The 26,355-nt window shown below is 41.0% G+C and overlaps 1 protein-coding gene across 1 annotated transcript in view; it reads left to right on the plus strand.

The window, feature by feature from the left end:
* Nucleotides 1-26,355, plus strand: part of CA10 (carbonic anhydrase 10 (inactive)) — a 440,048-nt gene that overhangs the window by 50,116 nt on the left and 363,577 nt on the right. The window contains exon 3 of the mRNA XM_090290846.1: nucleotides 15,285-15,359. Coding sequence (XP_090146972.1) covers nucleotides 15,285-15,359 — 75 coding nt within the window. The remainder of the gene's footprint in view (nucleotides 1-15,284; nucleotides 15,360-26,355) is intronic.

The following is a 26,355-nucleotide window of genomic DNA, read 5'->3' on the forward strand; positions in this document are numbered from 1 at the left end:
CTGAAGCCAAGCTGTATTGACTCCGTCTTTCCCTTGGATCCTTCAGCTGCGAAGAGAGGGGCGGTCTGCTGCATGGGCAACAGCAGACCCTCCATATCACCCTGCCCAGGCTCTGTAGCTTCAGCTTCACTGGAGAGGACACTCCAGCGTCATCGCAAGATGTCGATTCAACACGGGAGGAGACAGATACCGTGTCACTCCCGAGTCGGACTGCACAGCCATTCTCGGCGGTGCAGATAGACTCTTAAGAAGCTACACCATCGTCTCTCGAGACGGACGGCTGCCGACGACGATTTACCTAGTGCTTTGTTGTTCAGTGTTAGGTTATTTTTAAGTTTACTAAGAGTGTAGTCAGAACCCATTGTTTTATTACATAAATCTTTGTCTTTAATGGCTCATGAAAATCATCCCTAAGGGTCCCCCTTATCTTTTGGGAAACCCCAACCTATCATAAGCCTATACGAGTCTACACCCCAGTTTTAACCCAGGTTACAATTCATCTCCCATAGGGGCATGACCAACATTGGTTTTCTTTTTTTAATTTAATCTTATTGTGCTTTTTACCCGTTACCGTTTAGTCCCCTTGTACATTTGTTTTCATTTCCCTTAATGTTCTATGAGGATTAGACTGCTGGTCTACCTAGATGCATAAACAACATTGTGGCTTAGGGGAAGAAGGTGACCTACATTAACTTAAAATTTTTGACCCAGGAAATAGTATTATAAATTTAACTTACTTATATTTTTCACATTTTATTATTTTACTTTTAACTTTTTAATCCATCAAGAATTGATATTGTGGGTCTACTTCCAATCAAAATGGAGGCATAGGTAAACACAGCTCACCTTCACACACAACCACAGCAAAAATTACAACTAAACTACAAAAAAACTGTCACCCAGATCATCAGAAAATAAAGTTGTATGGAAGTCCAACAACGAAGGAATTAAAGAAGTCACATTCATCCAGATGGGTAGGAAGGATGGAGGCATGGAAATGTAGAATGGGCAGTCCCACACTCACATGAGGTGGGTAAAAATCAGGAGGGATACCTCAGGAGCAAGGGATCCCAACCCCATGACAGGCCATCCAGCCCAGGGTGGTGCCAGTAAGATAAGTCTTCATAACTTCTGGCTATAAAAACCAGTGGGAATTGGGTAGCAGAAGAAACTGTGGGATTCTCAGGGGCTTCCTCTCAAAGGGCCCCAAACAGGCTTAGGGCTAATACAGACCGACTCCCTCTGTGCTCTAGCATGGGGGCAGCAGCTGGAAGGGCATCAATGGCATATGGGGGGAAATTGAAGTGTCTGGCATAAGGGTGAGTGCTGGGGAACAGCTTCCTTCCAGATAAAACTCCAGAGGCCAGGCAGTGACATATTCCCCTTTCTGAGCCCTCCCCCAACATGAGCCACAGAGCAGCAACACCATGTTGGAGACTCCATCAACCTGGTTCACACAGTTTGCCCAACCCTGGTGATTATCTAAGGCTCCACCCCATCCAACTTACTGGTGTGCTTCTTTGCAATAGGCCACACTACTAAGACAGGGACTCAAAGCACCTCTACCTAATGCATAGAAACAAATATAGGGAGGCTGCCTAAATAAAGCCCAAATGAAAGAACAGAACAAAACCCCAGAAAAAGAAATAAACAAAAAGGAGATAAGCAATTTATCAGATGCAGAATTCAGAACACTGGTTATTAGGATGCTCAAGGAACTCATTGGGTACTTCAACACCATAAAAAAGACCCAGGGAGAAATGAAGGTTACACTAAGTGAAATAAAGAAAAATTTATAGGGAACAAACAAACAGTGGAGTGAATGAAGCCAAGAACTAAATCAATGATTTGGAACATAAGGAAGAAAAAACATTCAATCAGAACAGCAAGAAGAAAAACAAATCCAAAAAAAACAAGATAGATTAAGGAGCTTCTGGGACAACTTTAATCATACCAACATTTGAATCACAGGGGTGCTAGAAGGAGAAGAGAACTTCCCTAATTTGGTGAAAGAAATAGACATACAAGTCTAGGAAACACAGAGAGTCCCAAACAAAATGGGCCCAAAGAGGACCACTCCAAGACAAATCATAGGTTAAAGATAAAGAGAGAATCTTAAAAGCAGCAAGAAGAAAGCAGAGTTACCTACAAAGGAGTTCCATAAGACTGTCAGCCGATTTATCAAAAGAAGCTTTGCAGACTAGGTGGGATGGGAAAGAAATATGAAAAACAGGGACCTACATTCTAGATTACTCTGTCCAGCAAAAGCCATCATTTAGACTGGAAAAGCAGATAAAGTGCTTTCCAGACAAGGTAAAGCAAAAGGAGTTCATCATCACCAAGCCATTATTTTATGAAATGTTAAAGAGATTTATTTAGGAAAAAGAAGATCAAAACTATGAACACTAAAATGGCAATAAATTCACAACTATCAATGACTGAATCTAAAAAACAAAGTAAGCAAACAAGCAGAACAGAAATGGAATCATAGATATGGAGATTATTTGGAGGGTTATCAGTTGGGAGGGGGAAGGGAAAAAATGGAGGAAAAGGTGCAGGGATTAAGAGGTACAAATTGGTAAGTACAGAATAGACAGGAGGATTTTAAGAACTGTATAGGCAATGAAGACGCCAAAGACCTTATATGCATGACCCATGGATATGAACTAAGGGAGGGGATTGCCAGAGGGAATGGGGGTACCAGGTGGAGGGGGGGAAAGAGGAAAAAATTGGGACAACTGTACTAGCATAATCAATAAAATATATTAAAGAGTGAATTGATATTGTGACAAACATATCTAACAATTTTTTTTACAATTAGTCAATTTCCCTAGAAAATTATTTTCTTCATTGTCATATGTTTTGATATTTTCATTATTATATCTTACTAATAAATATGCTAGGGAATATTTCAGCACCATCAATGCTATTTCATTGATCTGTCTGCCAGTTGCTTATCAAGAACTCATCATTATTATCATAGCTTTATGAAATTTTGATATCTGAACATGTAAATTCATAACAACATTTTTTAGGTCTTATTTAGTCATTCTTTCATATAAGCTTTGGAGACAGTTCAAGTTACTAGATATTGAATTAGATGATCACTAAAACTATACATTCATTTAGGAAGAATTGACATCTATTTAGTCTTGTGAAATATGAAAGGCTCTTACTGATCTCTGTGTTACTGAATTGTTCATCTTACTCATCTCTTGTAAGGTTGCTTATTTCCCAGCTAATTTTCAAAAACTGGTGTTTAAATTTACCGAATAACATATGTATTTATTACCATGCCTATTTCTTCTTACCTATTATAAAATCATGATTTTTTAAGCATTCCAGAAAAGTGCAAAGGACATGTCCAATGCTCCCCAACCCTCTGAAATAACAAATATTAACATTTTGCCATGTTTACTTCATACATTTTTAAATAAATAAAATTTGTAGTAATCTATTACCCCTTCCTAATTCCATTCCCCACTCTTTCTCTTTCTCTCAAGATATAATCACTTTTTGAAGTCGGTATGTATCCATTTTTTAAATAACTTCACTATGTTTGCATGGATGCTTAAAATTTATAGTATTATTTTGTGATCTGTATAATATATATAATATGTTTCTGATATATAGTAATATATAACTTTATTTTATAACATATGCATATTATAAATATCCTATATATAATTATGTCCCATATATACATTTAAAATTATTATTTTTTACAAATTGCTTTTTCACTTAATACAATTTTTAGTCTATTTTGATACTTATAAACTGAATTCCTTTGTTTTAACTACTGTACAACATTCCTGCAGATGATCATAACTGTTAATTGACTTATTCCTATACTGATGAATATTTAAATTGTTTCCATTATTTAATTTCAGTCTTTTCATGCCATTTATTTTAGGTATGCGAGAATACAGAATATTTAATTTTTTCAAAGTCCAATATGTGATTCTGTTGCTCATCATAGTTGAATTTAAACCATTTACATTTATAGTGATGACTAATATATTTGAATTTATTTTCCCATTATATTTCATTTTCTGTCCCTATGATTTTTATTACACCTTGTACCCTCCCTCCCGCCCTTCCCCCTCCATCTCTTTTCTACACACTCTCTTTCTACTTCTCCCCATTCTTCATTCTTGACACTGCTGGATTGTTTTCTTCGTTGCTTTTTTTGTTTTTCTTAGTTGATCTGGAAGTTATATGTTTCATTTGACATATGTGATGGGTGAATAATTTTTTCTGACTTCTTTTCAGTAGTTAGAGTTATTATTCCCAACCTCCTCTATTGATTGTTCAGAGCTTCGTGGCAGTAGAGAGAGTAAAGCCCATGAGCTTTAGCATCCGACAGACTTTATTTAAATCCTGCATTTGCCACTTAATAGCTTATGACCATGGACATCTTTATAATGTTTTGAATCAAAGGCCATGATATTTTCTCCTTTATGGATTTGTTTTGATTGAGTGAAATGGTATGTTTGAGGTTCCTAGAAGGGTGTCTGGTATGCAAAAATTACTGAATAAATGGCAGCTTTTACTTATTTGTCATCATTTTAACCATCCTTGTCTGATTTCTGATTAGAATGAAAATGCCCATTGACTTATTTCTCCCCTTTGACTCAAATAATTCCACTTCTAAAATGTATCTGAAGGAATTAACCACACTTGCAATAAAGCTCTATTCACAGGAGTATCTTTAGAGTTTTCTGAATAGTTGTGATAGAACATTCTGGCAGGAGAGCAGTGGTGGTTAGAGGAGTGACTTGGTCTTTTCTGTGAGGGCCCATCTCAAATTCTGTCTTCACAGGAAGAATATTTAAACATGGTTTCCGCTGTTTGCGAGAGTCCTCCTACTTCCCACCTGCCCTTTTTAAAATGATTTCTCCAGTTTTGGTGACCTCTTAGCTCATTGCCATCTCAAGTCCTGTTTTATCCTGTTGACATTTGATGATCTTTTTCTTCTATTTTCATCTTCTTTTTTAAAAATTACACTTCTCTATAGATTAACCTTGTATTTATCCTCCAACTTTTGAGAAGAAATAAACGTAGTGATTAAGAGCACAGACTGGGGTGCCAGACTGCCCAAGTGTAAATCTCACCTGTACCACCTACTACCAAGGAGACCTCAGACAAATTACTTGACATCTCTAATCTTTGGTTTCCTAACCTATAAAATGGGGACTCTAATATTAACACTAAAGAGGGCCTTTGTGAACTTAATGAGTCAATATACATAGAGTGCTCAGTGGTGTCTGTGTATAAAAGCTATTTAAATATTAGCCATTATAATTTATCATTTCTTCTCTTGGCTGACTCTTGGCTGCTAAGAACACCTTTGAATTCAACTGAAGGCCGAAACCTAATGTCAGCCTGTCCTGCCCCCTGTGATCACACCTTCACATTGTATGCTCACCAAGTCCAACATCTCTTCATCTTGCATCCATGTATGAGTATACTAGGGACACAGAAACATGTATACAAGCTACAGAAAAAAACTCAGCTATGGCCAGTATTGGTATACTTCATGCAAACTCCTTCAATCTTCCACTCCTATCTTTTTGACCTTGAAAATGAGAGCAGAGTGTTTGCTTCAGCAGCACACAGACTATTTCTGTCTGGTTGTGCCTCCCTTTTGAAATTCACAGTTGCATGACCCTGGATGTTCCAAAGGAAGCAGATTTGTAGAATTGCAGAGCATTAACCTAATGATGAAAGAGCATTTGATGACTTTCTGAACAAAATATGGTCTGTGGAAATCTGGCCAGAATGATGAAAACATTGTATTGACTGAGCTCTGTATAATCCTTAGTGTATTTTTCCACTTTTGTGCTTGGTGATTTTTGTCCTGAAAGCAGAGGGTGCTATGGCTATAAGGAATGGCATCTGCCTTGGTTGGGTGACTAAAAAAGTATTTGTTTGTAAGGGCTTTTTCTTTCTTTTCATTTCTTCATTTTTTTATTACATGGCTGTGTGTAGAATTTATAACAGAGATAGAATGTTCTTGGCATTCCCAGAAATTTGAGAAAACCTATTGTTTGAGGCGAAAAAAATAGTCATTTCAAAGTACATTTGCTTCTGTTCCTTTAGAAATTAATTTTTAAAAAGGATCTCAGAGAAAGCAGGCTCCCCCCATAGGTTCTCTCTTTTCATTCATAACACTCTTCCTTTCACTTACAAGTGAGTAAACCTAGAAAGTACATCTCAAAGAGCTCTAGAGGTGGATGATTCAAGAGCAAAAGAAGTTTTCCGTAACTGGTAACTCTGGAACTTGTCACTCTCTTTTTCCACTCGGTTTTCCTAGGCAGAGAGGGCACATTCTTCTGTTCCAGAACCCCTTCTGCAGGCCAACAGGACAAAAATCTCATCCTTAAAGGTTTCTTTGGTGGAATAGGTGCACATGTTATTAAAAAACCTGGACGTGGCTGACTACTGAACTGATAATCCCAAATAACTGAAGTTGGGTGTTCTGTTTAACTGACACCTGATCTTTCCCTTTACAGCTCATTTAAAAACCCTCTTATATGTAGTTGGAAGAGCAGCAGTTTGATCACCAGAGACCATGAGCCCGGTATTGGCTTCCTGCTGTAGCTTTTCCAAAGGATGTCACTTTTCGGGGTCTCAATTTCTCTGTTTGATAAATGAGGGAGGCAGAAAACAGGACTTCACATCTATAATTCTATGTCATATTTTCATTTTTTTCTGAACAGGCTAGCCTATATTTAGGGGAAAATGAAATATAATTAGATAATTTGTTTATAAGATAATTATAATTGATTATAGTTAATATCTTATACCATAACTCATTCCAATAGCCATTGTCACTGCATAGACAGGAGGTGAAGAAAGCATTGGGGGTCATGTTGAATATTTACAGATGGAGAAAGGTTACTCAGAGAAGGGGTGAATTCCCTCCTCCCATGTAACTCAGACTTTAATACCTTCAGGACCTTCTATAAGCTTATTTTGTTGAAATTTGCCTCTTTACATCTAACATTGAAATTTTTAAAAAGTATCTGAGTCATCAGGTCGCTAGTGATTGGGTCTTTTCTGTGGTCAAATGAATTGGTTTGATTGATTTGTCAGCTGTCAGATGGTGATGATGATAGCAGGGGAAGGTGAGAGAGGGTACAGGTGAGGAGGGAGAAGGCACACATTCTTGATTAAGGTAAAATAACACACACGATGAAACAGTCATCAATATGTGGATGATCTGACATGGATCTATATACCCTACAGGCAGATCCTTCCAAAATGGCTGTAGCTTTGTGCGGTCAAGACTGCTATGTGTTGACATGACTGCGTGATTTATCATTTCGATCGGTACACCTTCGAGGGCAAAAGAAGATCTTATTTATAATTTTATTGGGACAACAGGGGAACTCTAGGGAATCCTAGGCAAAGCAGAAGTCACTCTGACTATGCATTCTTTTTTTTTTTTTTTCTCAATCCTCACCCAAGAACATTTCCACTGATTAGAGAGAGAGGGAGAAACACTGATGTGAGAGAGAAAAACCTATGAGTTGCCTCCTGTAAGCGTCCCAGCCAAGGATCGAACCCACAGCCTAGGCATGTGCACTGACTGGGAATCAAACTGGCAACCTTTTGGTGCACAGAACAATGCTCCAACCAACTGAGCCACACGGCCAGGGTCTGGCTTTGTATTCTTCAAAACATATTTCTTCCTTTTCTTGGCCCATCCTAGGAAAATGGGAAGCTTTAGGTTTTCTTCAGTAGCTCTGTGGATTGTGAAAGCTTCTACAAGACTTATCATCGTTGTATACAGTCAAACACCATTGTGTAGCCCACAGGTAGGCACTTCCCTGGCCTCTGTTATTTTTAGGTGTATTAAGAAGAATAACTTTCAGGCAATGAAATGTGCCAAATGTAATGATTATTATCTCTAGACTTACTGCCCTGAAAAGAGAGTCTCCATGCTGTTTTCCATCTGACTTGATGTACATAGCATGGGATTTGAATTTGTACGTGGCAGGTAGCAGAGCCACAACAATGCGAGAAGCTGAGTCCTGAAGTGGAGAGCCGTGCAACAATCAGGGAAACCAGTTCGGGGTTTTACATGTGTGAGAGGTAAACTTGAACTATGCCACTGAGATTTTAAAGTTTACATTTAACAGCAGATAAACTGGCATTATTATCACTAGTATCATCATAACTAATACTTTGTATAAACATTAGCCTCGAAAACATTAAAGACATTTCTTTCTTTCTCATTGAACTATGAGGCTCTCCAAAACAGAAATTCAGAATATATTCAAACTCAGTGAGCACCTGCTAAATATCTTTTGGATTGGATTGAACTGAACCATATTGAGTTGGACTGAAATGAAATCAAATGTACATAAAGGGTAAGAAACTAGTCACATGTCCACACCTGACTCAAGGGAGGCAGGCAGATGTAGTTGTTATTCTGGGAAGTCATGTGCCTTACTAAAAGCCAGGGACTCTCTTGTTAAAGAAGAGGAAAGTGTATATTGGGGGATTATTAACATTATCTTTGCCACAGGAGCAAAAGACAATTATGGTGCTCACCAGGCTCTAGAAAATAGTGATACACTATTTAGTGGGCTCTGAAAGTTTGGATGGATCCAGAATGAGAACTCCAGCTGAGAAATAGATATTTTTCAGTTGTTCTCATTGATAGAATGGCTGAGATAGGTAGAACGATCAAGATTTCCGGTTACAACTGTCCTAATAACTCAAGTCCCAAACTTCACTTTCACTTTGTTATTTAATTAACGCAACTTTAGTTTGGCTTGTCTGGACAGCTCAGATGCGCTCATAATTCACTGGCTCTACGACTTGTGAATTATGTTGCAGCACCTGCCATGTAGTGCCTGATCCACCAATACTCAGTCCATCAGGCTCTGAAAGAAGGACAAGATGATGTTAAGTGCATAATATATGAAAAAAATAAATGACTAAAACCACTCAGCCTTTTCGTCTAAGGTTAGCATCTGGCCTATGGCCCACTATAGCTAACTGATCCCAATGGGTCATTTTGTCCTCTATTCTTGCAGCCCCCATGGACCTTTGGCTTTGTTTAGTCTTTGTCCTAACAAATAGCAGAGGTCCCTTGCCTGAGTTGCAGGAATCACTTGTTTTCTTGCTTCAGGTGTGCTGTTTGGTTTCCACAGGTTCCTCAGTGACTATACTTTGACTTGCAAATATCATGAGTGTCCTCAGGGAGCTCCTGAACTCTCCCTCTGTCTTTCTCCTTCCCTCAGTTGGCTGAGAATTTATGGCTAGAATATGCAGATCAACTATGCTTCAGGTCATAATTATTTTTTAAAAATTTCAACCAGATTCAAGTAAAATTGTGCCATAGCTTCTGGTTTCTTTTTCTGGGCAATTTTCTACTTTTTTCCTTTTGCCAGATTTCCTTCCTGCCTCTTCTTGCAACCCCCATCCCCCAATATCACCACCAGTAACATCAAATAATAAACGTAACGGGTATCATTTATTGAGTGCAAAGTATTGTCTTACATACATCAGCGTATTTAGTCCTTGTGACAGTTCTTTGAGGCTGTCATTCCCAGTTTTCATATAAGGGCACTGAGATTGATTGGTTGTTGTTTTTTTAACTGAGCATATAATAGTTGAAATAATTGGCCCAAAGTGACACAAAATTTAGCCTTACAGTTGGGCAACACATATAATAGGTATACTAGGCATAGTGTTTAATAAATGTCCGCCTTACAGAAACTCCAGGTTGCTATATATTTTCCCTTATTTCACTCTGCCTTTGAAATAATAATGACAATTCCACGTGCTTCCTTTCTTTCATTTGAATTAGCCTTGCCGAATTCAAGCTTAAGAAAGATATGAGATTTAAGTCTCATTCAAAGCTACTAGTTGTGATGGAAAGTTTTGTGTGAAATGAGATTAATCCCACAATTGACTAACTCATTGATTTTAGGAATTAATAGTTTATCAACTGTAGTTTAAAATTGATTGATTATACTAATAACCTTTTAGTATCTGAATACAACACGCACACACATTCTCCTTATTGATATGACTTATGGGAGGCTGAGTGAAGCTAGGCATGGATTTGAATTTTGGGAGTCGGAAGTTTCTACTATCTGTTTTAAAACATGAAGAGATTCACCACCAAATCAAGCTGTAATATTCATGGACAATACATCTATAACTGATTCCAAGATGATAAAGTAAAAATCATGAAATATGTAGTTTCCTGTTTCTCAGAAGTCAAAATTAATTTTAAATGGATTAGCATTATCCTGTCATTATTTGTCTATTAGGTTACTCTAATATTTTCTTTTAAAAAATAATCACATTTAAATGGCAGTGCAAATTGATCTAATTTTTTTACAAAGTAACTTAAATACATGGCATGCCTTGTTCTTCCACACTGATTTTTGTCATGCTGTTCCACAAAATGATTCAAAAGAGAGGGAGCAGAGGAAGTTCTGAATTTGAAAAAGTTAATTTCAGTATTCAGATGACCAATAGGAAGAGAATAATTGGAAAATCGTGGCATGTTTCCTGAAAGAGCTATTATGTGCACACTAAATTAAGAATGGAGAAAACAACTCAGGAAGTAACGTTTGATAAAAGAAGCAGACAACAAAATTATAGATACCCTCTTACAATTACATAAATTAGAGATAATCTTTTTATCCCTTTTGTGTTCTTCTATTATTATTATTTAAGTTACATGGTTCTTAATATCTTAAGGACTGTCAGTAAACTTATTTCAGGGAAAAAGTGAAAAGGAATCTGAAAGTGAGTATTCTTATAACATTTATAAAAAGCATTTCTAAATGAAGCTTATGTATTTCTCCCCTTCCTAGATTTATTAAAGAAACCTGTATTAAGCACTATGCATAGTGCATCTGTTACAGAGCGAAAGGGGGTTCTTTCCCGTGGCGCCTGGGTGTAAAAGCCAACAGCTAGTGTTGAGGAAAACAGGTCTTTATTTACAATATTCCAACCCCGGGAGGGCAGTGAGCACTTCAGCTCAGGGCCCTGTTCTCCCATGGGACTCAGCACTTTCCTTGCTCCCCAAAAGCCTAGAAACCAAAAACATGCCCAGAAGTTCCCCATCCCTTATCTGTCAGCTGTCTCCTTCAGGATGTGGGGTACGATGTCATCAGCCTCTGTATAACAGTCCAGGAAAGCATGTGCCATGTTGCACTGGATCACGCATGGTTCTCCCTTTGCCCTTTCAAAGCTGCATGGAGTTCCTTCTTCCCTCCTTGTAAACCGAGTGGTACTTCCTACTCACTTTCCAAACTGTGTGGATCTCCTCTCTTCTCTCTAAAATGGTTGCAGCCTTATTTTTAAATCCCTGGCCATGGCCTGTGATGCAGTGGTTATGGTAACCAGTTCTGACCTTTCACAGAACTCTGTGCAGGTTCTGTGTGCTCTTTCCTCACTATTCCATAGTCAACACCCCTCCCATATCCTTGGGACCTTGGAAGAACCAAAGTTATTTGCATAACTAAGACACTAGCTACCAGCCATAGTCATACAAAGGCATCTTAAAAGCTGTTCCCTTCTCCCCATCCCCCAACTTGCAGGCTCTGGGGGTTCAGGGAATCTATTCTGTAACACATCTATTATTTGTGTTGCCTTATAGTAGACAAAGAACCACATCTACCTGTGAGATCATTTTAATTTAATTAGGGAGATAGGGCTATGGGAAGATACAAATTAAAAGTATATGAAGAAATTGTTGCAGCCATGAAAAGACTAAAGAGATACAACTAACGAACTGTAATGTGGGATCCTGGATGAGACCTTGGAACAAAAATAGAACATTGGGTAAAAAACAGGAAATCTGAATAAAGTTAACATCCCAGAGCTCTGTCCGTATCCCTTTTGATCTTTCTACACATTGTCACAGAATACTTGGTAACCTCTTGTAAACTCATGGATTTAAATATCATCTATATGCCAGAGTTGTAAACACATATCTCATCTTGACCTTTCCTTGGAACTCATTTGATATTCAACTGCCTGCTTGACATCTCCCCATAAAGCTCATGAGCCATTGCAAACAGAACTCTTGGCTTCATTGACTTCATGCTCCAAAGCTACTCCTTGCCCAGTTACCCTCGTCATCTCAATGACTGTCAACACAGTCACTCAGGCCAAACATGGTGGGAATTATCCTTCACCCACGATCTTTAACTTCCCTTATCCAATCTATCACTATTTCCTCTTCACTCTTCCTATAGAAAGTATAGAGTCCACCACTTCTATTTTTACCAACACTACCCTAGTTGAAGGCACCATCGTCTTCTAGACTATTAGCCACATCATCAAGCCTCATCTAGAACCTCCCTTCCCATGCATCTCCTATGACCACATATTTGTCTTGAAAAAGCCAAACTTCTCCCTGCCTTTTTAAGGTTTTTGAATCCATCTGAAATACTATCACTGTTGACCATTAAGAGGCCAGATCTTTTTTGTCATTTCCTCTTAGATCAAGTGTCATAATCTCAAATGTCATCACTGTCACACAACCCAGTGTGTTCTTCCAGTCACTCTGTTACCTCACCTCTTAAATTATGCTGCACAGAACATTCATTAATATTCTCCCTATAGTTTAATGCTGTTGTTTGCTCTTTTCTGTGTCCATTAGACTGTAAGTGCTTGGAAAATAGGACATTGTATTCTTGATGCATAGAATACTGCCTTACAGTCACAGGCACTCAAATGTTTGTTGAATTAATGAAAATGATAAATGAGAAATAGATACTAAAGTTCTAAATTTCATAGAAGTGAAGGATCACAGTGGAGCTGGAATGGTCAGAAGTTTCTTGAGAAGAGTAGGAATTGGTAAGGCTTTGAGAATGAGTAAGACTAATCATAAAAAAGTGGATAAAGAGGGAATTCCAGGGAACAAAAGCTGAGTGAAGGTGTGGAGAGAGTAATAAACATGGTATATAAGAACAGTAGAGAGAACGGAAATTTTGCAAAAATCGTGGGAAATCCACTAAATCCCAGAGATTCTAGAATACCAAGCTAAAAATGAGCCATGTTAGGGACTTCTCTCCTGTTGATTTTCAATTCCAACTATCTTGAGCCTCTTAACCATGCTCTCATTCTAAGCCTTTAAGGTGAGAGTAATAAAGGGTGATCCCCCACCACCACATATTTTCTTTATCTTCTAACACAAATATTATATAATTCTGATGTCAGCTTGCTTGGGTCTGGCCCAAGGGGTAAGGTGATTCCAGCTTATACCCATCTTCTGTGCTTGGTACAGTCACTTCGTCACCCAGTTTGCCAGTGCAGTTCTTGGGGATCTGTGTGTTCTCTCTCTAGTGTTTATGGTACGTTAGGTCATAGAGGGTAGAGGGGTAAAAAGGAGTTTCATCCTTGTCTCACAACTTCAGAAAAAGTAAAGAAGGACAGAGATGTAAATACTCTCAAGTATGACATTTCTTCCCCCCCCCCTTACCCCCCCCCCATGCTTTTAAATTAAATACATTAAAGCTAAATAAAGGCGCTCTCTATGGCTTTCATTTCCCCAGGCAGGGAGCCAGTTCCTGGTGCTCTTCCATCTGTCAAGCAAGTGTGGGCCTGTCACCCAACTTGACAACACTTTTGTCCACATTCCCACTGACTACAAATATAGGCATCACGACAAGTCTTTGGATGTAGACTAAAATGTCCCAAGGGCTGCCTAAGCTGGATTGCAATTTTTCATGCATTTATCCAGCTTTTATTGGGCACCTCTTATGTATCAAACTTTGCATAAATTGTGGGATTTGAGAAGAAGACATAGTCCCTGGCCTCAAGAAAGTTACAGGCTGGTGTGAATGACATGGAAACAGATAAGTGTCGGCACTATCTAAATGCTACAGTGTGGGATAACGTAATGTCAGAGGTTCATGGAAGAGGGAGATTCCTACCTGGTGGCGTTAAAGTCAAGCACTTGGAGAAGAGCGTTATCTCTGGCCGGTCCAGCGGGTACTGGGCCGTGCACTCAGAAGGTTGTTAGGTTCTCTCTGGTGAGCCATGTTCTTCTCAGAGCCTTAAATAAGTTTCTGTCTCCCTTCTATTTGTTTCTAAAGCCTCCTAGCCCCACTGTCAGCTCTAGGAAAAGTTGGCTTCTCTTTTACTTGTCCTATGTCATAAACCCTCTTTCATCACGGAGCTGCAAGCCTCAGGGGTCTTATTGTCATAGGCAGAAAACACATCTTCTCTCCACCACGGGAAGGCACTTGGAGCTAAGCAACCGCAGCTCATATGGAAGCTAAAGGAGTTCAGCAAATGCTCTCTCTATACAAAGCGTTGCTTTCAAACCCATTGTCTGTACCATTCGCTCTATCCCAGGATGCTGAGCCTGAAAAGGCAGACTGGAAAAAGAACAAGATTTAATTCAAGTAAGGGTTGAACATTTACTGTATGCTGGCCGAATTACAAGTATGGTTGAAGTTACAGTATTTTCCTCCAATGTGACTACAAGCTGAAAAATGAATTCAGTTTAATAAATAAAGCGATCAGCATAAGTGTATGTGTCACCTGTACTGTGCAATGTATACGCACATGGAAAGAAATTGCCCCAGTTCACCCATCCCGTGTCATTAATGCCAAAGATTATTCTGAGGCTGTGTCGGTATGAGCTCACAGATTCTGGTGATATGTTCCAGTTTCTTGGGATTTCAACCCTTTCTCCCTATGATATCAAAAGCGCTCACCATGATTATTTATATTTTATTTTCATTTTCATGGGACCTGGGGAAAGCTGGCTGATTATACCCTTCCCACTTCTAGTGTATCCCTTTCAGCTAACTCCCTACCTCTCCGTGCCTAAGACTTCTGTGCACATGTAGGATTATTGCCGGGCTTGTGGATGGGATCAGCCTCCTCTCAGTTCCAGCAGAGTTGGTGTGTGTCTGTATGTCTGGATGGGATCAGCCTCCTCTCAGTTCCAGCAGAGTTGGTGTGTGTCTGTATGTCTGTGTGGCTGTGTGTAAGGGGTGAGTGAGAAAAAGAGGTGAGTCAAAGGTAAAGAGAAATGAGGGGATTCAAATAGGCTTAAATACATAATTATGGTCTATTTCACTTAAATAGAGTGTCTTAACACTATGACAGTATAGTTATAGGTTAATGATCTAATTGAATAAAAGGAGGGAGAGGGCTGCTGTTGAATTTTTTTAGTAGGACTTCTAGGTAGAAAAGGATTATTGCATGAATATTCATGCCTCTTGCTTAGACAGCCAGAACACAGTAGTTTACTGCTATTATCTTAGTCTCTCTTGTTTTTCCTTTAGCTCAACAGAATTCACCAAAAATCCATGAAGGCTGGTGGGCATACAAGGAGGTGGTCCAGGGAAGCTTTGTTCCAGGTAAAGCACAATTATTCTTATTTTTAAGAAAAGAATTTGAATGAAATATTATGTTATTTCCAGAGTTTTGCATTTGCCACATGGCATGGAATGTTGCAAAAGGCAGGACGGTCTGACTTACATGTTAGATGAATTGAGTGAGTGGCAATTTAACCATGACGGCATTTTTCCACGAGTCCACGCCCCAAGGTCCTTCCGCCTACATGTGGCGCTGTTGGTGAGACGGTGATGGAAGATCTGGGTTGAAGCTCTGTGTGCTGGGATTTGCTTAAGTGAGAAAGAGCCATTTCTTAATATTAATGAAACAGGAAGTCTGGAAAGGCTGACCGTGGCAAAGAGGCCTGCTGGGATGTATGCTGTTCCTGATGTCACTTCAGAAGCATCCATGGTCAGGACTTAGCAGATTGGGCCACGCACCAGTGAAAAATAACAAGCAACAAAGATGCGGTCAGCGTGGGGGGAGAGAACCGAAGACAGTTGGGAGCCAGAAACACACCGTGACTTTAGGAGCAAGGTGAAGGGCCCTTGCTTGTTCCTCCTGCTCTTATCCTGACTGTGGTCCTCACCCTTCTGCTGTGTTGATTAAGACTTTAGTGGGGAGAGAGGCAAGGGAAAGAGCAAGAATCTTAAAGAGAAGGATGGAAGGGAAGGCAGGTGAGATATTTCAAAATATTTTAACTGCTTATAGATGAAAAGGTAAAAAGGAAAGCTCTGCGGAGGAGCACAGTGGGGTCCTCGCTCATGCACTGAGAACAGAGAACCCCAAGGTTCAACTGAGGCTTTTGTTGTTGGTGGCAACTGGAAAGAGCGGTGCTCCGGGTCACCTGGTTCATTCTTGGCGGCGATGTCTCCTTCTCCTGCTCTTATGTAGCGTCCATTGCATTAGCTGCGCGGAGCTCAGCAAGTTACCAAACTCCTCTGCGCCTCACTTTTCTCATTTGTTTGTGAGCCAATTATACGTGTTCTTGGAGCTTTTCAATGCGGTGAAAGCAGGCACAGGGAGGGAGAACGAGTGACCCAGGAGAAAGCCGAGTGGCTGCCAGTACACTGATAGACTGATGGGCTGCTATTACTAACGTCGTAGACTCACTATGGTCCATTTATTCCTTAGCTCAGTGGGAGAGAAACTGGACTTGATTAATTCTCCCAGAAATGATCAGGTTTCAAATAATCCTGTAACAACTTAATTGACACAGCTATGCTCATAGGGCACGTATAGATCTGTGATATTTTATACTTACACTGGGAACAGCCCTTTCCAGTAGATAGAATGCTTGTATTTTTTTCTGAGGAATGTGCTTCTTGTATTCAAGATATCCTGGAAATTACATTTATAATTATATTCTTGTGCTTTGGGATTATGGAATTAGAGCAACAAAGGGCATTCTTCCAGGTTACAATAGGTCTTGCTAAACTAAACTAAACTGAATATAATATCCTTTGTAGTGACTAAAATACCTGTGGCTAATACTGGATAGGCACTGCAGAATTGTTCTTTTCTGCCCCGCTTTTTTAAAAAAATGATATCCACTCTGCTAACACATTTGTTACATGTGTTCGAGGCTGTGCTTTGAGTTTGTTGTGGCTTCTAAAATAATCACAAGAAAGAAATTTTACCTTTCCTCTATGTGTTGATTTAAGAGTTGAACTTTTCCTCATTTCCAGCTTCAAATGAGATCCTACGTATAAAGCCCACGATATGGGACGCAGAGGTGTGGGGTCTGAGCCTGGACTCCGGAGTCATAGCTGGAGCTGAGTCCGGTTCTCGGGCTTCCTGCTGGTATAGCTCAGCACGTTGCCTACCCACTCTCAGCCCACGAGCTTCATCTGTTAAAATGGACATAAGGACCAAATAAGCCTCATGAGGTTTTGTGACAGTTAAATTACATAATGCAGACAAAGTGCTACTGGTGATGTCCGGTGCACGGTGTGAGTCAGGATGTGTCTGTTTCCTTGGTGTGGCCATCATTCTTTTACCACTGACGCCATCACTGGGTAGTTGATACTTCTCTGCTTGTGCAAAGGCAGAGAGCTAAAATCTGGAAAATATAATATTGTAAACGAGGGTCACTCCTGATGCCTAAAATGCAGAAGATGCTTGGTAAGTGTCCCTTGAATTCCCCTATACAGTGGCCAACTGAGAAATGGCTTTATCATCCACTGTGTTTAACATTCCTATTGACCTTTGGTTTCTTGGTAAAAAAGACTGGTATCTGATCATTTCACTTCCTCAACTCTTTAAAAAATAAAATAAAAAGATAGGAGTCCTGAGAATTTTGGATTAAGTAAGTGGACCTGAGGCTCTAACATCTGACAGACTCCAGATGACCTACTTTATCTGAGCTGGTGCTTTAGGGCAAACAGTGGACCCTTTATGTCTTCTTAAGGATGACAGGGTTCTTTACTTTGCCACTGGGTTTTGTTTTTTTTTTTCATATTATGGATGTGTGAAAGAGAAAACTTCATATGACTAGACTACTTGGACAATTATTATTGTCATATAAGTTCTTTACAAGAGTCCAGAAGTAACTATCAGTTGGAATAACAGTTGTGAATCTATGACTTCAACAAAGCCTGTGATGGATAGAAATGTGTGAGTTCTGTAGTATTAGCAAGCACTAGGTTGCGCAAGCCTAGCAAACTTTGATCAATTCAATAGTACCTGATGCTGAGTACATTGCAAGGGGCTGTTGATAAAGAGGTACTCATGCATGGTTCTTATTCAAGGGTTAACCCAGTCTAAAGAGGAATATAAGCCATTAACCCATAACTCAGTATAACAAAGGCTCTAATGGAATTGATAAAACATGTCAAGAAGGCCATAAAGGTCCAGGCTGGGTGGCTCAGTAGGTTGGAGCATTGTTCTGTGCCCTGAAAGTTGAGGATTTGATTCCCGGTCAGGGAGCATACAGGAGGCAACCAATCGCTGTTTCTCTCTTACATTGATATATCTCTCTCACTCTTTCTCTCCCTCTCTCTCTAAAATTCAGTAAACCTATCCTCGGGTGAGGATTTTTTTTTAAAGTCCAGAAAGTATTGACATTCTGTCTGCCTGGTGTTTAACAGGCTTTCTTGTTTACCCACTTGAATCCGTACTTCATTCATTCCCACCTGTAATCACAGTCTGCCTTGCAGTCAGAGCCCTGATTTTGTTTGAATGTTCACCCTCCACACAGCCATGTGCTCAGGTCCCCATCCCCAGAAGTTTACTTGTGGCTGATATCTACAACAATCATGATGATTCCAACCTCTGTCTTGACAGTGATTGATTTAGACATCATAATAGCTAATTTTATCTGTCAACTAGGCTAGTGCACAGTACCCAGATATTGCTCAAATATTATTCTAGATATTTCTGTGAAGATAGTTTTTAGATGAAATGAATATTTACATCAGTGGACTTTGAGTAAAACAGATCACTCTCCATAAAGTTGGTGGTCCTCAACTAATCAACTGAAGGCCTTAAGAGAACGAGACTAAGCTCTCCCAAGAAAGAGGGAATTGTGCTCCCAGAAGTCTTTGGTCTTGTGCTGCAACATCCATACTTCCCTGGGTCTCCAGCCTGCCTGCCTGCCCACCTGGCTGCCTGCCCTGCAAATCCCAGATCTGTCAGTTTTCACGATCACATGAGCCAATTCCTTAAAATAAATCTCTCTCTCCACACACACACACACACACACACACTCACATACCCACACACATTCTATCAGTTTTGTTGCTCAGAAAGACCCTGACTAATATATTCACGCAGACATGAACATATAAGAAGCAGTTCTACCCATGGCTTGTGAGAGAAAGCCTGCTGAACACACTTGGAAATGAAAGCCACCTCGAAGATGGCAGAACAGGAAACTGGAAAGCATCCACATCTTTTATGGCCCATTGAGCTTTGAATTAACCATGGAATCGCCTCAGCATTGATTCTCTTAAGCAAGAAAACAAACCTCCTATTGTTGGAGCCACTTCAAATCAGGCTTTCTGTCACTTGCAGCCCAAGGCATTCTTCCAGGTTCAGGTTTCTCAGTACATGGCGGAAGGAAGGAAGTTGCAGCTAGGTCTTGACAATGTTTAGGATTACCCCAAGGGGAGAAGGAGGAAAGGGTGAGGAGTATCAGAGTAAACAGCACTGGGAAGAAGGTTGAAAATGCACCATGGGCTTGGGGGGTTGGGGGTCCATCCAGGTGTTTAAAGGGTGGGGTACACATGCAACTTGAGGAGTGAGAACGCTAGCAAAGCCCTCAGGGGCCAGGTCCTGAGGCTCCCTGTGTTCCAATTTTAAGAGCTTTAGACATGATCCCTTTAAAAATAGGATAATTGGAAGACATTTCTAAGCTCTAAGGAGTCACAATCAAATGTGTATCTTAACAGGGATGTACTCTATTTCAATAAAGATATCATAAGCAGAAGGATCCATGAGGTGGTTTGTTTTTTCTTTCTTTTTTCCTTTCTTTTTTTTTATCATCCATCCAACAGATGGTAAGCACCTATAGTAAGACGGAAAACAGGAAAAAAATGGGTTAATTGTGGGGTTTGTTTAGTAGCATTTAAATTATATATCTCTCTCACACATGTACATAACACATTTATATTTTAGCCCAAATATATACACACAATTAACAAATTCAGAAAAATTTGTGCCAAATGCTGTCTATTCACGTTCCATTTATCCAAAGCAATAGGGAAATGGGGCGTTCTCTTCAGAGAAGGCACTGTGCTAGGAGCTGAGATTTTGAAAAGACATGACCTTGCACTTCTTGGAGCTTATAGTCTGTGGGATGGACGGTCACTAAAAGTAATGAGAGCCCCCCACCCCCACCCCACCCAGCACCTGCTTCACGTGGCAGTATTTGGCTGGGGAGTCACCTTCTTTCTTTTCACACTAGGACATCAGAATCTGGGGCTCATTTCCACTTTAAAGCTTTAAATCCTGACACGTGGCATATATATATATTTCAAACTTTATGAAACCCTAGAGCAGGAATCTCTCTTCCATTCCTCCACCTCCAGAAGATCACTCCAAGTCCCTGGACCTGAGCTCTCCACCTCTCTCATCCAGCAAGCTCCATTTGGATGCCCACTTTCGGCATGGCAAGACTTTGGCCCTTGGTGGGTAAAGACAGGAGGAGGTTCCACTATGCTTCTAGGAGCTGAGGAAAGTGGGAGAGAGATGGTTAAATGTCTGCCATCTCATGGTGTGTGGGGCTCCCCAGTGTAAGAGAGCACAGGTCTCCTCAGGAGAGACAATGCCTACACTGAATCCCCAAGGGTATAACATGCACGATTCTACTAGGGGAAGAAGGTGCTTCAGAGAGGGGAGCAAAATGGGCAGAGGCCAGGTGGCTGGGAAGAGAGAGGCTCGCTGGTGTAAGATGAGATCAGGAACTAGGGCTGAAGAGGGCAGCCAGGGCTCGGTAATGGAAGGCCGCAGCAGCTGTGAGTTTGGATTTACTGCAAAGGCATTGGGGCACCAGGGGAAGGATTGCAGCTAGTGAAGAATTCAGGATGAGGGATGAAGGAGATGTGAGCTAAGGTAGGAGCAGTGTGGACTCTGGGGAGGGTCCAGCGTCTAGGGACAGAAACCTTGTCTCCTTCTCCTCACTGTCCCTTCCAGGTCATAGAGAAAATGTTGCATATAGCAGAGGCTCAATATTCGCTAAATGAGCTTGGATAAGAACAGAGGAATCATTGCGCCTTGAAGCCACATGTAAATCATCATCGTCACCATCATCACCACCACCACCATCATCACCACCACCACCATCATCATCACCAGCGAAATAAGCACAGTGCTACAAACTGCAGTATGTCCTATAAAAAGTTCTGAGAAGCCCAGTGAGAATAGTAGTTCAGAGATCAGGGGAGACCTTCCCACAAAAGCTGAGACTGGGTGTTAACAAGGACAGAACCAGAGAAGAGAAGACTCAGGAGACTGTTCGCAGCAGAGGAGTGAGTTTGCGTAAAGGCTCAGAGGCAGGCATGGGCATGACAGGCAAAAGAACCCGAACAAAGTTCACTGTGGCTGGGGTGCAGCATGGCAGAGGTAGCGTGGCTTGAGATTGGGGGTGCTCAGGAGCCAGATCACACAGCTGAATCACACTTGAAGTGTCCGTGTAAAGATCCAAGGAACAGCGGGAGGACAGTAAACAGTGATAAGCAACTTACTCTTCCTCGGAGATCTGACAGACACCCTGGGACGAGGAAACTGAGCTTCCAGCCGTCGCAATGATTAACGGAGGAACTCGGAGCTTCATTTCTGCCCTGGATGGGAATAGAAGTTGCCTTGACTCATGGCACCGTCCTCTGGTGTGTTCTTTAAAATCAAGTGGAAATGGTTCACCCAGGCCAATCAACTCTTTCAACTTGCAATTTCCAACCCTTCCTTGTTGGGTAGTTTTAAAACCTTAAGATTGTTAGATGAGGATAATTATACCTGTTGTCAGACACCCGTGGTTTAGCACTGATGCCTAATTACCTGTGTTGTTCAAAGTGGCCCATTTTCTTTGCTCCAGGGAGGCTCATATTAGACACTGATAGGAAAAACGCAAGCTCTGTTTTCTCTCAGCCGTCCACCTAGGAAGGGAAGCAGGCTGGGCGGTACGGGCCGCTTGCCATCTAGGATGGCCAACCTGGGTCCATGCGTGCCTCTCCTTCCTCCACATAAATGGAGCCTATTAGTTAAAAAAGTAAATATTCCTGTTCTGTTGCCGTATAACAAAGACCACACCTTCACAGCTGAAATTGACACATTTATTGCCTCACAGCTTCCATGGGTCAGGGGGTCCAAGCATGGCTTAGCTGGGTCTCACAATGCTGCAAAAGGTGTCCATCCAGCTCTATGCTCACCTAGGGCCAAGCTCTTGCAGGTCTTTATCTTTAACAGAGTTCCATTCTTTTGAATTATAGGACTGAGGCCCCAGGCTCCTGTAGGTTGTTCCTTGTCCACAGGAGTTCACCTTGTGTCGAATTGTTTTTTCAAGGCCAAATGGAAAGTGTCTTGCTTCTATGCTTTCCCTTCCCTCCTGGAAAGCCTTGACTCTCTTTTTAAAGTCAGGCTTACCCAGGCTAATTTCCCTTTTGATCAATTCAAACTCACCTTTGAGGACCTCGTCTACATCGCAAAATTTCTTCATCTGTGACACATAATGTAACCTAATCACAGGGTTGAAATCACAGCTTTCCTAAACCCCACCCACTCTCAGATGGGGGGGTGCTATACAGGGTGTGTATACCATGGTGGCATTTGAACATCAAGTAGACCTTGTTCTAGCCTAACACCTTCACATCGAGAAGTAGGAAATAATATTCTTTAGGTTAGATATTGCTTGTGTTGCCTTTCTGTGAGGAATATCCTCAGAAGAAAACCAGAGCTCACGTCCCCCACTCTACCTCAGAGTTCTAGGCCAGTGTTCCCAGATTTACAACAAATGTAAAGGGTGAGGGAAAAGGAGGGATTGTTGCATGACTCCCAGGTTTCCGCCTCGGGCAACCCGTTAGAGTGCAGCATTGTAGTCCATTGTGGAGACACAGGGAAGAAGCCCAGAGGTGGGCAGGACAAGGTATGTGGAGAGCAGCCCTCGGGGGCCCAACCAGATGCCACCCCAAATTGTCCTTCCGCCATTTTGCCCCTGCCCTCCTTTCCCTGGCTCTTTCATGCTTGGTCCCCAGACCCTGACTTCTCCCGCCTCTCCCCATTCGGGCACAGGTTCTTGTATGGCATGATCTTGCCTTTTGGCCACTAGCTCAGGATCAGGGTTAGCTTTTACCCTGTTCCCGACCTCCTACTCATCCTTTGACCAACAGTTCTGCTGACCTTGGCGTCAAGTGTAGCTTAGGACACAGGCTTGCTCCCCTCCGGTATGCTCTTCAGAGTCACCCAACCCCATCCCATCTCCCTTTGAAGGGAAGAGGATCTGATAGTCCCCAAGCTTACCTCACCTCCAGCATCCTTCAGTACACCCCAGTTGAGTGCTATATAAATTCATTGTATTAGTTTCCATGGTTGCTGTGCAAATTAACACAAATAGGACCTCAAAACAACACAAATTTATTACCCTGTATCTAAAGATATATCAATGTATATATCTATAATTCTGGAGGTTAGATGCTCTAGAATCAACCCCCTTCTGATGCCCTACTTTATGACATCAATTTTTTTGCTACAGAAGTGTATGCAAAGCTTTTTGTTTGAGTAAGGCATTTCATTGTAATTTCTCTAAGGGATAAAACTTGCATGTTACAGAGCCCTGTGGTGTATTGTTCCACCATCTGCTATTGGAGGCAGTCACTTCTTACTGTGTCGGTTCTTGGTTTGTCTGCTGGATTCCCTTGAGCGGGGAGTCAGTGGGTGAGCACACCAGTCCTGACCCTGGACTTTGCTTTTGTCATTACCAATACTCTTCCTCCTTTGGGTCATAGACACAGCAAGGAATATTGGCAGGTGCTCACTGGTTGGCTATTTCATGAAATCTTAGGCAACTCAATGTCTCAGTGTCTTAATTTCCTCAATTAGAAAATCAAGATGTTGAGTAACATGGTTTTCAAAAACCCATTCTGGCTCCAATGTTCTCTTCGAGTTTGCTAATGTGATATAAAATTGGTTTAGGAGATATATTTAGCAGCATTAAGAAATAGAATATTGATTTACCCATAGGCTAATTTTATTATATTTTAAATGTCAGTGTTTGGAAATGGAGTCGGTGCTGGAAGTGTATCTCTCTGGATTTCTGATTTCTCATCTCTGAGGGAAAGCAGAGAGAACTTAATGGAGATATTCTTCTCAGTAAGGGAGGGTGAGGTTACTCACCACCCTCAATTGTAAATATCTTAGTTATATTATTTCCCAGAAATTGGGCTGTGTAGAGATTAAAATTTTTTTCGAGCCTGTTAGGTGCCAGACACCTGCTAGACACGGGGGGGGGGGGGTCCAAATAGGGATGCACTCATGCTCCTGATCTTGAGGAGCACATAGACAGTTTAGAGACAGACATGCAGGTCAGGGATTACAGTTTAGCCTGGTCAAGGATACGAGATGGGAGCGGGAGAAAGGAGAAAGCAACTGCTCTGCCTTCGGGTTCAGAGAAGCCTTTGCAGATGAAAACTTCCCTTGAGAGAGGTCTTAAAAGATATGTAGGCCCATGCCAGGTGGACAAGATGAAAAAGGATGTACCTGGTATATTAAACATAATGGATTCTGGCCTCCTACCTAATCACAGGTTGTACATTTCTTGTAGTCAGTAAGCACTCCTATTATCATCTCCTCCAGGGTGGTGCCTATTGTTCCCGTACTTGATAGCTGTGTAGTGGAGAGCACCCTGGGCTCAGGAGACCATGCTTTTGTGTCCCAACCCATCACACACCAATGTGTGTTTTTGGCAAACGACCTACCTTCTCAGTGCCTCACTTTACTCACTTGTAAAATAAGGACAGTGAGACCCAAGTCTGAAATATTTTTGTGAAGATAAAATTATACACTAGACCTAGATGGGCCTTAAACACTCTGAAATTACACAAAAGTATTGCTGTTGTCATCAAAATTATACATTAGGTTATTTAAGGTTGCAAAGGAAAGACCAGTTCCGCTATACCACTACTCTGAGTTTCTAGTACTTCCCCCTAATGCAGGGAGGCCCTGTCAACCTTTAAAAAATATGCCAATCACAGAGCATTGTACACAAAGATACAACTTGAGCAAGAAAGCTTGTAAAAGCTCATCTAGGCTTCACCGCTGAGAGGGTTTGTTTGGGTCGGGTTGCAGACACCCGCTGTGGAGCGCTCCTGTTGCTGGGCTTTTGCACTGGGCCTTCTGGGACGTGCATGGCTTTCCTGGTACCACACACTAATCCCTGGTCCAATTAACACACGTGGCTCTCGCCCGTCAACCTCTTGGGCAGCACTTCTGGAGCTTCTCTGGACCTATCCAGTCGCAGATGTACCAAGGGAGACTCGTTGGCCGTGCGCCACTCTGGAAGTAGGCCGTAAGGAACATGTTGTCTGCAGAGAATTTAATCACAATAATGAGACCCACCAAATGTTTCATCTGCTTTTTATTATTCCCATGTGCTAGAAGTTCTTAAAATGCCAATGACACAGTAACAGCTCCCTGAAAAAATATTTTATTGGTTCAAGCTCTGAACAATTCCTGTGGTTGCTCTTGTGTTTTAATAATGTATGTATAATCTTTAAATGAGCACATTTGTGTTACTTATCCTTTGATAAGTACTGTATTCTACAAAGAAGTTCATTGAGGGGATTTTCAGTTATTTATCTGGCTTCTAATACGTGTGTTTGTTTCCAGAGGACATTACTCAGTGTCCAGAATTGTTGGCATTCACTGTAGGGCAGCCTCTGTCTCCAGTCCCTGCAGGACTACATTTTCCTAAATTTAAAGAGTTGGTTCAAAATAAATAACTCTAGCACTGCATTTGTAAACCCAAAGAAACAAAACTTGAATTACTTCACTTATGTCATTAGGTGTACTATTTGGAATTTTTTATTTGTACTTAAAATCGAAAACACTTAAACAGAGTGAGAACGGCAAGGCATAACATTTGTGTGGAGTAAGGACAATTTTCAACTCATACATGAAATATTTTATTGACTCTGAAAAATGCCTTTATCATTGAAAATTTTAAATTGTTATTTGTTTCAAAACTAAAGAAAAAAATGGTTGTTATTGAATGTTGTGTGATTATTATTGACAAAAAAATTTTTTTTAGAGAGAGGGAGTATTAAAAAGTGATCTGCTTCTGAGCCAAATACTTTAAGTATGCCACTGTATACAGCCTCAGGGTTAGTGACTTTATAATCCCTAAAAACCCCCTTCGGGGGGTGGGGACCCTGAAGGCAGAGTTCATGGCTGCCTTCTGGCAATGTAGCATGTGGTTTCTCTGAGTGATGCTAACTGGGTTAACATCAGGGCCACTGGCCTCATTATCTCCTGGCTTCCCAGCTAGCTGAAAATCCATTCTTTCCTCCTCCTAGCGAAGCCTCCCATTTG

The sequence above is a fragment of the Furipterus horrens genome, unplaced genomic scaffold (genome assembly GCF_987537825.1).
Source record: "Furipterus horrens unplaced genomic scaffold, mFurHor1.1.pri manual_scaffold_11, whole genome shotgun sequence".
In the NCBI taxonomy this organism is placed as follows: Eukaryota; Metazoa; Chordata; class Mammalia; order Chiroptera; family Furipteridae; genus Furipterus; species Furipterus horrens.